The 12,568-nt window shown below is 48.1% G+C and overlaps 1 protein-coding gene across 1 annotated transcript; it reads left to right on the forward strand.

The window, feature by feature from the left end:
* Positions 1–5,236: 5,236 nt before the first annotated feature.
* On the forward strand, positions 5,237–12,066 carry LOC100502404 (putative MATE efflux family protein). The gene is made up of 8 exons (NM_001350726.1): positions 5,237–5,600; positions 8,314–8,855; positions 9,028–9,114; positions 9,270–9,326; positions 10,640–10,878; positions 11,095–11,213; positions 11,354–11,440; positions 11,597–12,066. The coding sequence occupies exons 1-8, from the start codon at positions 5,319–5,321 to the stop codon at positions 11,642–11,644; spliced, it is 1,461 nt and encodes a 486-aa protein (NP_001337655.1). The 5' UTR covers positions 5,237–5,318; the 3' UTR covers positions 11,645–12,066.
* Positions 12,067–12,568: the final 502 nt, after the last annotated feature.

Consider the following 12,568-nt stretch of genomic DNA (forward strand, 5'->3'; position numbering starts at 1 on the left):
ACAAGCCTTCTCACAAAGCCTCTATCCAAGAAGCAAATGGATGCAATCATGGAGCTGTTAAACCAAGTCAAGGTGAAGACAGTGAAGATTAAAAAAAAGGGGAGAAAGGTGATGCCGGCCACCGAAGATGTCGAGGCGGGGGTCATCTGAGCTGCTTTGTCTGGACCGGTTGGTGGTGCTTTTGGTGACCAATGTGTTCTCAGATGGTCAGGCTCTTTCGGAGCGGTTGTATCTCCGCTGGTGTTATTACTTCTGGGCGCTGGTCTAGGTCCCCCAGCATGCCTGTGTATCTTTGTTGTTCTTTCTGGTTGTCGGTTGTGGCCGGGCTGTGTTTTTGCTCGGCGAGTCCTTGTTTGGAGGTTCTCCTGCTGATCCATGTGTGGTGGCAGCTTGCTGTGTTAAGTGGAGTGGCAGTCTTTTCCTTATGAATCAAAAATGTGCTATTTTTTCTTGGAATGTTCGGGGGCTAAACGACCATGCGAAGAGAGCAAGTGTTAGACATACAATTCTGTCCACCGGTGCTTCCATTGTTTGCCTACAAGAAACAAAGATCTCGAATTGGTCCAATGTTTTATTAAAGGAAACTGTAGGCGCCAAGCTTGCTAATCAAGTTTTTCACCTGCCTTCTCTGGGCACCTCGGGCGGCATCCTTATTGCTGCTGATTCGGATTTCTTTGACATGGCTCTCTTGCCATGTTCAGCAGCATATTCTCTATCAGTCAGGATCAGCTCTAGATCACATGAGGAGGTTTGGGACCTCACGGGGGTTTACGGGCCCCAGCTGGACAATGAAAAAATGATTTTCCTTTCTGAACTCCGTAACATCCAAGCCGTGGTCAGACCAGAATGGGTTTTACTAGGTGACTTCAACATGATCAGGAGAGCAAGGGAGAAAAACAAAGGATCAATCAACAGAAGAGTCATGAGACAATTTAATAACACGATTGATTACCTACACCTCCTTGAGCTAGAGCTCACCGATAGAACATTCACCTGGTCAAATGAACAAATTAACCCAACCATGACTAAGATTGACAGATTCTTAGCGACAACAGAGTGGCACGATCTTTTCCCCTCGGCTGACCTTCGCTCCATGTGCACCATGACGTCGGACCACTGCCCTCTTATAATGCAAAGCCACTCCTTGGGTTCCCCATACCATGGGTTCAGATTCGAATCTTTTTGGCCTCAGATTGAGGGGTTCAAAGAGGTTGTCAATCAAGCATGGAACTCTGCTGTGAACTCTGATGATGCCATCCTTCGACTTCATGTAAAGATGTCTCGCACGGCCAAGGCTCTTTTGGCCTGGAGGCGCAACACTGTTGGCAACTTCAAAGTGCAGATGGCCATCATTCAGATCATCCTCACTCTCCTGGAAAAAGCGCAAGAGATTAGACAGCTATCCTTTGAAGAAATGGATTTCAGGAGGTCTCTTAAATCCAAGATTCTTGATATGGCCTCCGCACAGAGGGCACGAGCAAGACAACACTCCAGGCTCACTTGAATGCGGTTGGGCGATGCTAACACTAAGTTCTTTCACATGACAGCCAATAATAGAAGACAGAAAAATTTAACCAGATCATTAATGAGTGATGGCAAACTGCTAACGAGTCAGGAAGACAAAATGAACGAGGTCCAACATCACTTTAGCCAGGTGCTAGGCACGACAGGTAGGAGGTGCAGGGCTGTCCGTTGGGACCATCTGGGGTACACCCCTTTCGAGCTATCTGAGTTGGACAACTTGATTGATGACAGTGAAATCAAGATTGTTGTCATGGGGCTTCAATCTGAAAAGGCCCCCAGACCGGACGGGTTCATTGGGCTGTTCTACAAAAGTTGTTTCGAGTTGATAAAAAATGACCTCTCCATGGCAATAAATGATTTTTTCCACCACAGATCCAAAAGCCTGCTTCGGGTCAATGAAGCAAACATCATCCTCATACCTAAGGGGGAAAACGCGGACAGAATTGATAGATTTAGGCCGATCAGCCTGATCAATAGCTTCATGAAAATTATAACAAAAATCATGGCAAATAGGCTAGCTCCAAGAATGAACGAAATTATCTCCAATGCTCAGAACGCTTTCATCCAGAACCGTTCAATTCATGACAATTTTCTATACGTGCAAAGGGTGATTATGAATTTGCATAAGAAAGGTAATCCAGCTCTCTTCGTCAAGCTAGACATCTCTAAAGCCTTCGACACCCTAAATTGGGCATATCTCCTTGATGTGTTAAGAGCCTGTGGGTTCTCCCTGAAATGGCGCAATTGGGTAGCAGATATTCTGAGATCTTCATCCTCAAGAATAATTATCAACGGACAGCGGTCAAACGCTATCATACACAGGCGTGGGGTGAGACAAGGAGACCCGCTATCCCCCTTTCTTTTCATTTTAGCAATGGACCCGCTACATCGGATGATTGTGAAAGCTACTGACGTGGGACTGCTGGGACAGGTTCTGCCTAGAGGGGCTAAGCTTCGCTGCTCCCTCTACGCGGATGATGCGGGAGTATTCATTAAAGCCAACAAATCAGACTTGAAGGTGCTGAAAGAGATTCTCAATGCGTTCGAGGGGTGTTCAGGACTAAAGATCAACTATGACAAAACAAAAATTTTCCCAATTCGGCACCCGGAATCATCATGGCCGGCACTTAAGGAGGTGTTTCCGGGCAAATACTCTAGTCTTCCCGGGAAGTACCTTGGGCTCCCCCTTCATTACAAGAATGTGAAGAGGATCGATCTACAACCCCTTATTGAAAAGATTAATAACAGGTTAGCTGGCTGGAAAGGGAAGCTGCTGTCCAAAGCTGGAAGAGAAACACTTGTAAAAGCGGTGCTATCCGCACAGCCAATCTACCATCTAACGGTTTTTCGTCCCAAAAAATGGCTGCTGCAAGCAATTGACAAAATAAGAAGAAACTTCCTTTGGAGAGGTAGCAATCCACTAGCTTGCAGCGGGGGTCACTGCCTCATCAATTGGTCCATTACATGCCTTCCAAAGAACAAGGGGGTCTTGGAATTCTTGATCTTGATCGTTTTGCGAGGGGGCTAAGACTAAGATGACTGTGGCTACGATGGAAGAGCAAAGACAGGCCGTGGACCGCCATGAGACTACCGTGTGACAAAATTGATGAAGACCTCTTCAATGCCTCCACAACTGTTACGGTAGGCAATGGAAAGATAGCGGGATTCTGGAATTCTCGTTGGATCCAAGGCCAAGCCCCTAGAAATATTGTGCCGTCACTGTTCAAGAAGGCAAAGAGGAAGAACATCACGGTCGCCAAAGCGCTCACTAACAACACTTGGATTCGATTATGCTACCCATTCTCGGGTGAGGGAGAGTTTAGTGAGTTCGTCTCCCTTTGGCAGGCCATTGGTAGCATGCCAGAGCTCAACGGGTTAGAGGACAACATTTCTTGGAGATGGACGGCAGATGGGCAGTACAGTGCTAGCAGTGCATACAAAATACAATTCGCTTCCAATTTCAGCAGAATGAATCTCTGCCCCATTTGGAAGGCTAAAGTGGAACCGAAGTGCCGTTTTTTTGCTTGGACGTTATTGCACAAGAGAATTCTGACTGCTGATAACCTTCAAAAAAGAGGCTGGCCTTGTAACCCAATCTGCTGTCTCTGCAACTCAGCCCCGGAAACAATTCTACACTTATGCATGGATTGCCCCTTTAGTAGAGAGGTATGGAGCAAAGTTTTGTCTCGGGCCAACCTTCATTTCCTGACTGGGTTCCCTAGTGGCTCTTCCTTGTACGATTGGTGGACAGATCTGCGTAGTCTTTGCAGCAGACAGATAAGAAGGGACTTCGACGGCCTGCTAATTCAATTCTGGTGGAATCTATGGCTAGAAAGAAATTTCAGAATCTTTCAAGGACAGCATAGGGGTGTAGACCAAGTTACTATGGCTATCTTGGGCATTGCTAGTAGCTGAGGTCTTGTTAGGAGTATTCCTAGTGGCTTTTTTTGTTTTTGTTTTACCCTGTTTTTTCCCCTTTTTTTTTGATTTCTTTCTTGTTCTCTTGTTGTTCCTTTTTCTTCTTCACTTTGGTTCTTCGAGTCTTTGTTTTTCTTCCTCATCTAATATAGACGGAGCAGCAAGCCTTTTGCCCCTTCCTTTAAAAAAATCTTTTAGAGAAGACTATAAATAACGAATATAGAATATGAATATAAAGAACGTCGCTGGAGATAGTCTTAGTACTCGAAATCTCGAGAGGAGATAAGCGTTTACATACTCCGGCCTTTACAGACATCTGAGTGTGTGCCGGAACCGAATCGCTTTTCCAGGCTGCGGCGCGCGCGCATCGATGGAGCATGCAGCTGCAAGGGTGCCTTTGCATTTGCTGCGACCTGCACATGGCGATTGGCGAAAGGCCGTGGGCGAGTTTTATATTATTCAGCAGGAGGAGGAGGACAGGCCATTATTGCTGTGCTGCCGTACCGCAAAGCTCGCAGGTGTGCACGCGCGCACGCCGCATCCCACAATTAGAGCTTGCGTCAAAACTAAAAAATACACATACTAAAGAGTTCGGTTACGTCTGAGACCTGATTAGCAGGGTACTATAGTATATGGATAGAGTTTGTTGTAACCTCGTGTCCCTTTCCTGTATACATATGTGATCATATATAGTTTAAGGGCATGTATTCGGTTTCAAAATACAAGAGACAACTAGAGATTGCACAACATAACCCCTGAAACTAGAGCTTAACTTGTAACGACTCCGACCCTACAATATATCATACTGATGTGGTATTCTTCTCAACTTAAACTGGGCCTAAAAGGTTTCAGTTGACGTGGGTGTCGGTGAACCCAAGTCCGTCCTATGCCGAACGATCATGATGGGGCTACGACCTTTCGCTGAGTCGCCTTCTGCAAATTAAAGGCGAGGTCGTCTCGTGGAACATGCGGCTGCTGGAACCTTGATGCATCGGGCGCGGCATGCATGGTGGTCGGGCCGGCGCTCGGCTCATCGATCTGTCGTCCCCCGCGGCAACGAACGCGAGCAACTCTCGATCGCCACCAACAAACACGTGCCGATCGAAACGCAACGTATGTGTTCCCGTCGCCCTTCCGTCGTCGATGACGCTAGCTGCGGCTGCTGCCTGGGACTCGCCAACCCAGCCACGCTACTCCGAACGCCTTAGCTTGCATCTGCCTATTAAAAGGCGTCCTCGCTGGCTTTTGTATACGGGAGAGAAAGCCAGACAGGACTCCTCCTCCTCCCCCTTCCCTCCCCCTAAAAGCTAAAAACATTTGGAGAGAGAGAGAGGGAGATCGAGGGGAAACCGAGAGCAACCAAGACGCACACGACGATGGAGCGAGCGGACGAGGACGCGTGCCGGGTGGCGCTGCTGGACGCTGACGGCGGCGGCGGCGGCGAGGGCGGCAAGAAGCAGCAGCAGCAGCTCGCGGCGCGGGTGTGGGAGGAGTCGAGGAAGCTGTGGGACATCGTGGCGCCGGCCATCTTCAGCCGCGTCGTGACCTACAGCATGAACGTCATCACGCAGGCCTTCGCCGGCCACCTCGGCGACCTCGAGCTCGCCGCCATCTCCATCGCCAACACCGTCGTCGTCGGCTTCAACTTCGGCCTCATGGTACGTACGCTATCGCTATACGCAGGCTCCCTCCCTCTCGTTTGCCCGTCCACCAAGCTCTCTCGATCGCTCCGGCCGACCGATTGATCGAGAAAGCCAGCTCCGTTAGATTTGGCTCGTGAGTCGCGCGTGAAGGCGTGATAATGCGTCCCGCCGCCTGCTAGCTATTTCCAGAGCTGAGCTAGGCTGTACCACGTACACGTGACCTAATGTACGCGTGTGTAGTATTGTGTAGTACTGTCAGCTAGCTAGCTACATCTTGTCTCAATCCCATCCACATGATGCTACCAAGTACCAGTAATTTAAATGCCGACGTCCATCCATATGACGAAACCGACGACAATACATGCATGCCAACTCACCCCCAAAAGCCCAAAACAATACTCTCTTCGTTGTTTTTTAGTTGTCACTGGATAGTTCAATTTTGCACTATCCAGCGACAACTAAAACGAAAAGAAGTGACTACCGCGCTTTCGTTTTCCATGGCAACTCAGCTAGCAGCGCCTCAGCAAATGCCCTGCAGGAGATATTTCCAGATGCGAAGCCACGAAGGTAACGCCAAGCGTGGTCGAGCCCCATCTGTGCTGTGCCTGTGCTCCTTGGAGCCTTGGTCCGGACATCTGTTTGGCGGTTTGGGTCGATAAGATATAGTAGGGGCGGTACTCCTTTCGTTTCGCGTCCAGACAGACAGCCGCGCACCACCGAAATTGGCTCTTTCCTCTGATTTTCTCGAGCGGGGGTCCAAAGGTCAGCTAGCTGTCAAGAAGACCGATCGAACGGCTGAAACTTTAAAATACACGGTTCCAAAAACCAGTTGCGTTAAATCCAGGGCAATTCTAGGTTCAGACGTCTGTCTCAAAACTATTCGCATCGCAAATACATTGTCATTTTCGGTAAACGAATAGAGTGCCCTTTTTTTTGTTGATGCAGATGTACCCACCTCTCTGTTCCAAACTATAAAAGACCGTTCCCTCAGCTCTAAAAACTTTAGAGCAATTTCACTTACTTTTGAGCTCTGAAGCTCTAATATGGCTAGACTTTAAATCTAACTTTAGATCCTCCTGTATAAATGTATAAATATGTTTATTTTGATATACACATAATAATTTCTTACATCATATAATATGTATAAGTATTAATGTTTTATATTAATAACATATGAAGTACGTTCTAATTAAAATTTAACCCGGGATCGGGATCTCCGATGAAGATTTATCTCTGCTGAAAATGAGAATGTGAAAAAAAAATGTCTTCTACAAACTTTTGTGAGGATCCACGTAGGAAAAAAAATTCGCCCAGGAACTAAGGATGAAGAGCTAAAACCCGACGTCGGTTGCCATCCTACTACAGCCGTACTGAAGGAGCAGTGCTACAACAGTACTCCCTCCGTCCCAGTATATAAGGCGTAACCACCTCTGGTTCAAAGACCAAGAAATGCATTTAATTGTCTCTATACCACTGCATCGATATGCGTATGCATAGAGAGAGCACGCCTTATATTGTGGGACAAGAATAAAAAGTGGTTACGCCTTATATCCTGAGACGGAGGGAGTACAACTGTGGGGATTGAGTACTCGAGTGGCAAACAGCTGCCGTCCTTGCGCCTCCAGCCTCCTCTTCCGGATCCGCGTCAGTAGTTTGTCGGTCCCATCCGCCGCCACCCGCCAGGCCAAAACTTGACGAGCCGGACAAGTCCGGGCCCCGCGAGAGGTCAATCATGGCAATAATTTCATTTGTCGTTACTCGTCACTGTCACCTCACTAGGACAGGAATGTTGCCATGTTAAAAAATATTACTACAAAATTCTACTTCCTATATTTTAAGTTACGATATAGATTATTCTAACTTTTTAAGAGAGTTAAAGTATCTCGGTTTTAACCAGAATTTAAGAGAGAATTTAAAAAATTTATAATGTCAAATAAATATACCATGAAAAATAATCAGTAAAGAATCTAATAAAATTCATTTAATATCATAAATTACTATTATTTTATTATATAAACTTGATTGGACTTGTTGATATATTTTGACTATCACAAAAAATTGAAATGGCCTAAGGACGGAGGGAGTACAGTCCTACTCTTCTAGAAAAAGTCGTGTCATGCGAGGTGTGAGTGACTAGCTTGGATTGGTAGTTTGGTACCAGTGAGGGAAGTTGCCGTTCGCCGGACAAGGACCCCACGGCACAAGTTCCATGCAGACTCTACAGCAGCAACTGAAACAGTATGCCCCTACTTGTATGGCAATGCGCAAGAGAAAGTTGATTTGTGTGGTGTAGATTGGCCTCGGTCCCAAACTACGATGCTGATGGAAGCCACCAAGCCCGTCTGCATCCAACCCCATCAATGGTCGACGACGTAGAGAACGTATCAGAGCGCTACGAAAGTGATTGGTTCTTCTTCCATCGAATCCTCGCTCTCCACGCCTTGGCATCTCATGCTCAGGGCCGCCGTGCTCGTATATGTGACACTTGTTGCTGTCACGTCCGGATGAATTCCGATTACACAATCTTAGCTTGTCCCCTTTAATTTAATTTACACACATCTCATCTTCAATTGTCTGGGATGTATCCGCTGCATCATTCATGGACCTGTGGACACAGTAGTGATATATAGTAATACATACAGTACCGTCGTGTGTAATCATGATTATTATTCCATGGCCGGGTAATTAATTAATTAATTAATACTACACTCTGCATCTGGCATGTCAGCTGGGCATGGCGAGCGCGCTGGAGACGCTGTGCGGGCAGGCGTTCGGCGCGAAGAAGTTCCACATGATGGGCGTGTACATGCAGCGGTCGTGGATCGTGCTGTTCATGTGCGCGGTGCTGCTGCTGCCCATGTACTTCTTCGCGGAGGACGTGCTGCTGCTGACGGGGCAGCCGCCGGAGCTGGCGGCGATGGCGGGGAAGGTGTGCGTGTGGTTCATCCCGCTGCACTTCTCCTTCGCCTTCCTCTTCCCGCTGCAGCGCTTCCTGCAGTGCCAGATGAGGAACTCCGCCAACGCCGCCGCCGCCGCAGCCGCGCTCTGCGTCCACCTCCTCGCAAGCTGGCTCCTCGTCTCCAGGCTCCGCTTCGGCCTCGCGGGCATCGCCCTCACGCTCAACTTCTCATGGTGGGCCACCGGCGCCATGCTCTTCGCCTACGTCGCATGCGGCGGCTGCCCCGACACCTGGCACGGCTTCTCGCTCGAGGCCTTCGCCGGCATGTGGGAGTTCGTCAAGCTATCCTCCGCGTCCGGTGTCATGCTATGGTACGCACGTACGTTTGCGCCTTTGCACGTTGCACTGCCACTATACATACGATGCGACCATGCAGGCTCAGGCTGCATGCGAACGACGACGTGTTTTGACTAGCTAGCAGGTGGTGGAGGTCGTGGGATGGTAATTGCACATGTTTATTCATGCATGCACATATGTCTGCAGCTTGGAGAACTGGTACTACCGGATCCTCGTCTTGTTGACGGGAAACCTAAAAGATGCAGCCATTGCCGTCGACGCTCTGTCCATATGGTAAGTTTTTTTTTTTCCTATCCTTCCTTTCTATGCATGGTTTCACTTCACAACTGCAAATAATACACGATAGAATCATAGAATTAATAATACGAGCGCCCGGCTCCAGTTATAATCTACTCAGTAACAATGTTTTCGTTTTACTTAATATCCAGCATGTCAATTAACGGGTGGCAGATGATGATTCCGTTGGCGTTCTTCGCCGGCACCGGGTAAAATTATTCTCCTTTTACATGTAGAGTGCCAAGTTTTTTTTCTCGAAATATGCAAATAAAAGGTTTATGCACAGCTTTGTATTAAGATCGGGAAAACGAATCTCAGCCTCTTCTCTATATCGTCCAGTGCCTTTGCCGCACTGCTTGCTATCCAGAGAGAAATCTTGATCCGTAGTGGCGCTAGTTAATTACTCGGACTCCAGATGCGCTTGCAACCGGGGATCGATGGGGTGCGATGTCGAGTGGAGAGCCTTATATATGCTGAACCCGTAGAGTAGTACGCTCCGTCCGCAGACCATCACCATACTAGAGTAGTAGAGTGTCGTCGGTGCTAAGTCTTGGATGTCCCAACAGCCCTGGTACGGTGGCAGCGTCTCCTGTCCAGAGGCAGAACCTGGTGCTCCTCCCATTACCGAGCACCGCGAAAGTGGATGCCTTAAAAGAAAGCTGATACCTCCGCCGTCGCAGCCGTACGTGATGGGTACCTCGGACCAATGGACCATGCCCATTTATGTGCTAATGTGCTGCAGCCACAACCATGCATGATAATGGCGAGCTTGAGGTCTGGCATTTCGAGGCTCCCTAGGCCCTAGCTCCTTTGGACGACATAGACGGTGGGCCAGGCCAGGCGACCATGCATGCAGGTTCCGTGGATGGACTGTTCTTCACTTCTTTGCCCGGTTCTTCCATGGCCATGGCGGGAGCGGGAGGATGTCCGCAAACATACAGTATGGCCATGAGAGCAAGTTTAATAATAGATTCTATTGTTTTCTCTAACTCCTTATCATGTCATCTAAAGCGAACAATAAACACACTTATATAATAAAGCCGACTCTAAAGTTAGCTCTCAAATGAACCTCTTGCATTGTATCTTTCTATTTCATCTTTTTTTCTTGAAGCTCGTGTAGCGCTGATTCCCCCCACTATCCCACGCTCTCCCCTACCTGCCCTCCCCCTAGCGTCGCAACTTGGCCTGTGCGTTTCCTCCTGTCCTACTCGATCTACTGCTGGTTGCTTCTTGGTGGCTGCACCCAACAAGGAGTCCCGCTATGTGCGATCTGGGCCGATATTCCATATGTTGCATTATTGCTGGTTCAACGGAAGCCTACTGTTCCATATGTATATTATTGATGATTTTCCTTTTTCTTGTAAATTCGCCAATTTCGCATTATATAAAAATGACGGCATGCATCTTTGTTGCATTGCCATGCTTCATGCGTTATTTGACAAAATGTTATTCGCCGTGAGAAATCTCCTCTCTAGCATGTGTTTCACATTCGGTTGGATCTGGTGATTGCTTCCTGCTGCAGAGTGCGTGTGGCCAACGAGCTCGGCGCGGGCAACGGGGAGGGCGCCAGGTTCGCGACCATCGTGTCGACGGTGACGTCGCTGGTGATCGGGCTCTTCTTCTGGGTGCTCATCATGGGCCTGCACGACAAGTACGCGCTCATCTTCACCTCCAGCCCCGTCGTCCTCGACGCCGTCGACCACCTCTCGGTTCTTCTCGCCTTCACCATCCTCCTCAACAGCATCCAGCCCATCCTCTCAGGTCAGCATCGTTCGTTCTGATTTCCCTTTAAAAAAAACATCGTTCGTTCTGTTACTTAAAAAAGGTGGCCCCCAATCACGAGTTTCATTCCATGGGCTGGATCACATAACACAAGCCCATGACTATTGGGCCAGTAGGCTGACCGAGCACTACTGACCCAAGCAAGTACTCACTCTCCACTCGTCGTCCTCGTCCTCGTCTTGTTGAACAACTCAGGTGTGGCCGTCGGCTCCGGCTGGCAATCCATGGTGGCCTACGTCAACATCGGCTGCTACTACCTCATCGGAATCCCCATGGGCATCCTGCTCGGATGGCTCTTCAACCTTGGCGTGCTGGTACGTTGCGCAAGCATCCCTCTCACCAGTTGGCCGCTTTATTTCCTCTCTTGACCACGACGACCACCAGTGCTAGCTAGGCTGCTAGCTAGCTCGCCTCGCCGCCTGAAATGAAATCCTCTGCGCGGAAACTTTTTCAGGGGATCTGGGCGGGGATGATCGGCGGGACCGCCGTCCAGACGCTCGTCCTGGCCATCATGACAGTCCGCTGCGACTGGGAAAAGGAGGTGAGCCACAGCTGCCAAAGGTTTAATTTGCCTGTAAATTGCACATGAAAAAAAACACATTGCCGGCAGAATTGCTGCGGCAGAGATAAATTATCCAGCTGTTCTCTGCTTGTCGCTTGTCTGGAGCTAACGGTTTGGAGGCGGCGTCGTCTGCAGGCCTTGATCGCGAGCACGCGCATGGGCAAACTGTCGGAAGTTCGGTGATGGCAGGATCTGGTGCTGCACATCTGAACGAGCGCCCGTGATTTTTAAGCTCTGGCGGGATCGTGTGTTCCCGCATGTTAGTTTCGCCAAATTTTGCCTCGTGGAAAAGCAACGCAAGGTGCTCAGGAATCAGGGACACAGGTCGCCGGGGCAGCTCTTGAAGACGACGGAGGAGGGGCTTGGTGTGGCTATGATGGTTTTGGTGCTTTTGCTTATGGGCTTTATGGTGGTAACTTCAAATCAAATAGCTTGACTGTGGACCGTTGATCTGGATGTGTTTTATCATATATTACTTCATAGAAGGTAATAATAAAATTTAATTGTTTTAAATTTTGGAAAAAACGAAGTTTTCAAATATGTTGTGTATTTCTTTTTGGAAACCTGGTAGATCATATCTAATCCTTTTGTCCGACGTGACGGATAATTAGCAGTGTTATTTTAACGTGCCATGTGTGTGTACACCTGTATATATGCTGCATAACATAATGGTAACATTTTCTGGGACGTGATATACGCAGGTGCAGGTGTTATTTTTTTTAAACCTGAGGTGCGTATGCATGGCATCGTAAATCGATTTACAGTGTAACATTATGTCGTAATGTGGTCAAATGCAAAATTGTGATCTTCGCCTCTTCGATCGGTGTAACGTTTTCAAGGAAAATAGTACTATAAAATAACACAAGGTGCATGACACAGCTTGCTACGTATAACTGCCTATAATAAGTAGTTTTAAATTTTTCGACACGTGTATGATTGACGTGACCATGCATCTGCATCCACCCATGATGACCTCGTCTTGATCGGATTGTGCATCTCTTGTATACGTTCTTACAGTGTGCAAGGCGAACAACACAATATATCTCAGCAAAAAAATTGGATGAAGATTACCTTTTCGTTGTTGTATTGTTGATCCATGCTTGCAGC

This window comes from Zea mays, chromosome 1 (genome assembly GCF_902167145.1).
Source record: "Zea mays cultivar B73 chromosome 1, Zm-B73-REFERENCE-NAM-5.0, whole genome shotgun sequence".
NCBI lineage: Eukaryota > Viridiplantae > Streptophyta > Magnoliopsida > Poales > Poaceae > Zea > Zea mays.

Bases quoted from the DNA above. Each gene is read 5' to 3' on its own strand.
- LOC100502404 (NM_001350726.1), top strand. From the start codon at position 5,319: ATGGAGCGAGCGGACGAGGACGCGTGCCGGGTGGCGCTGCTGGACGCT. The intron at 8,856-9,027 runs GTACGCACGTAC...ATATGTCTGCAG, and splicing joins GCGTCCGGTGTCATGCTATG to CTTGGAGAACTGGTACTACC. The intron at 9,115-9,269 runs GTAAGTTTTTTT...CTTAATATCCAG, and splicing joins GTCGACGCTCTGTCCATATG to CATGTCAATTAACGGGTGGC.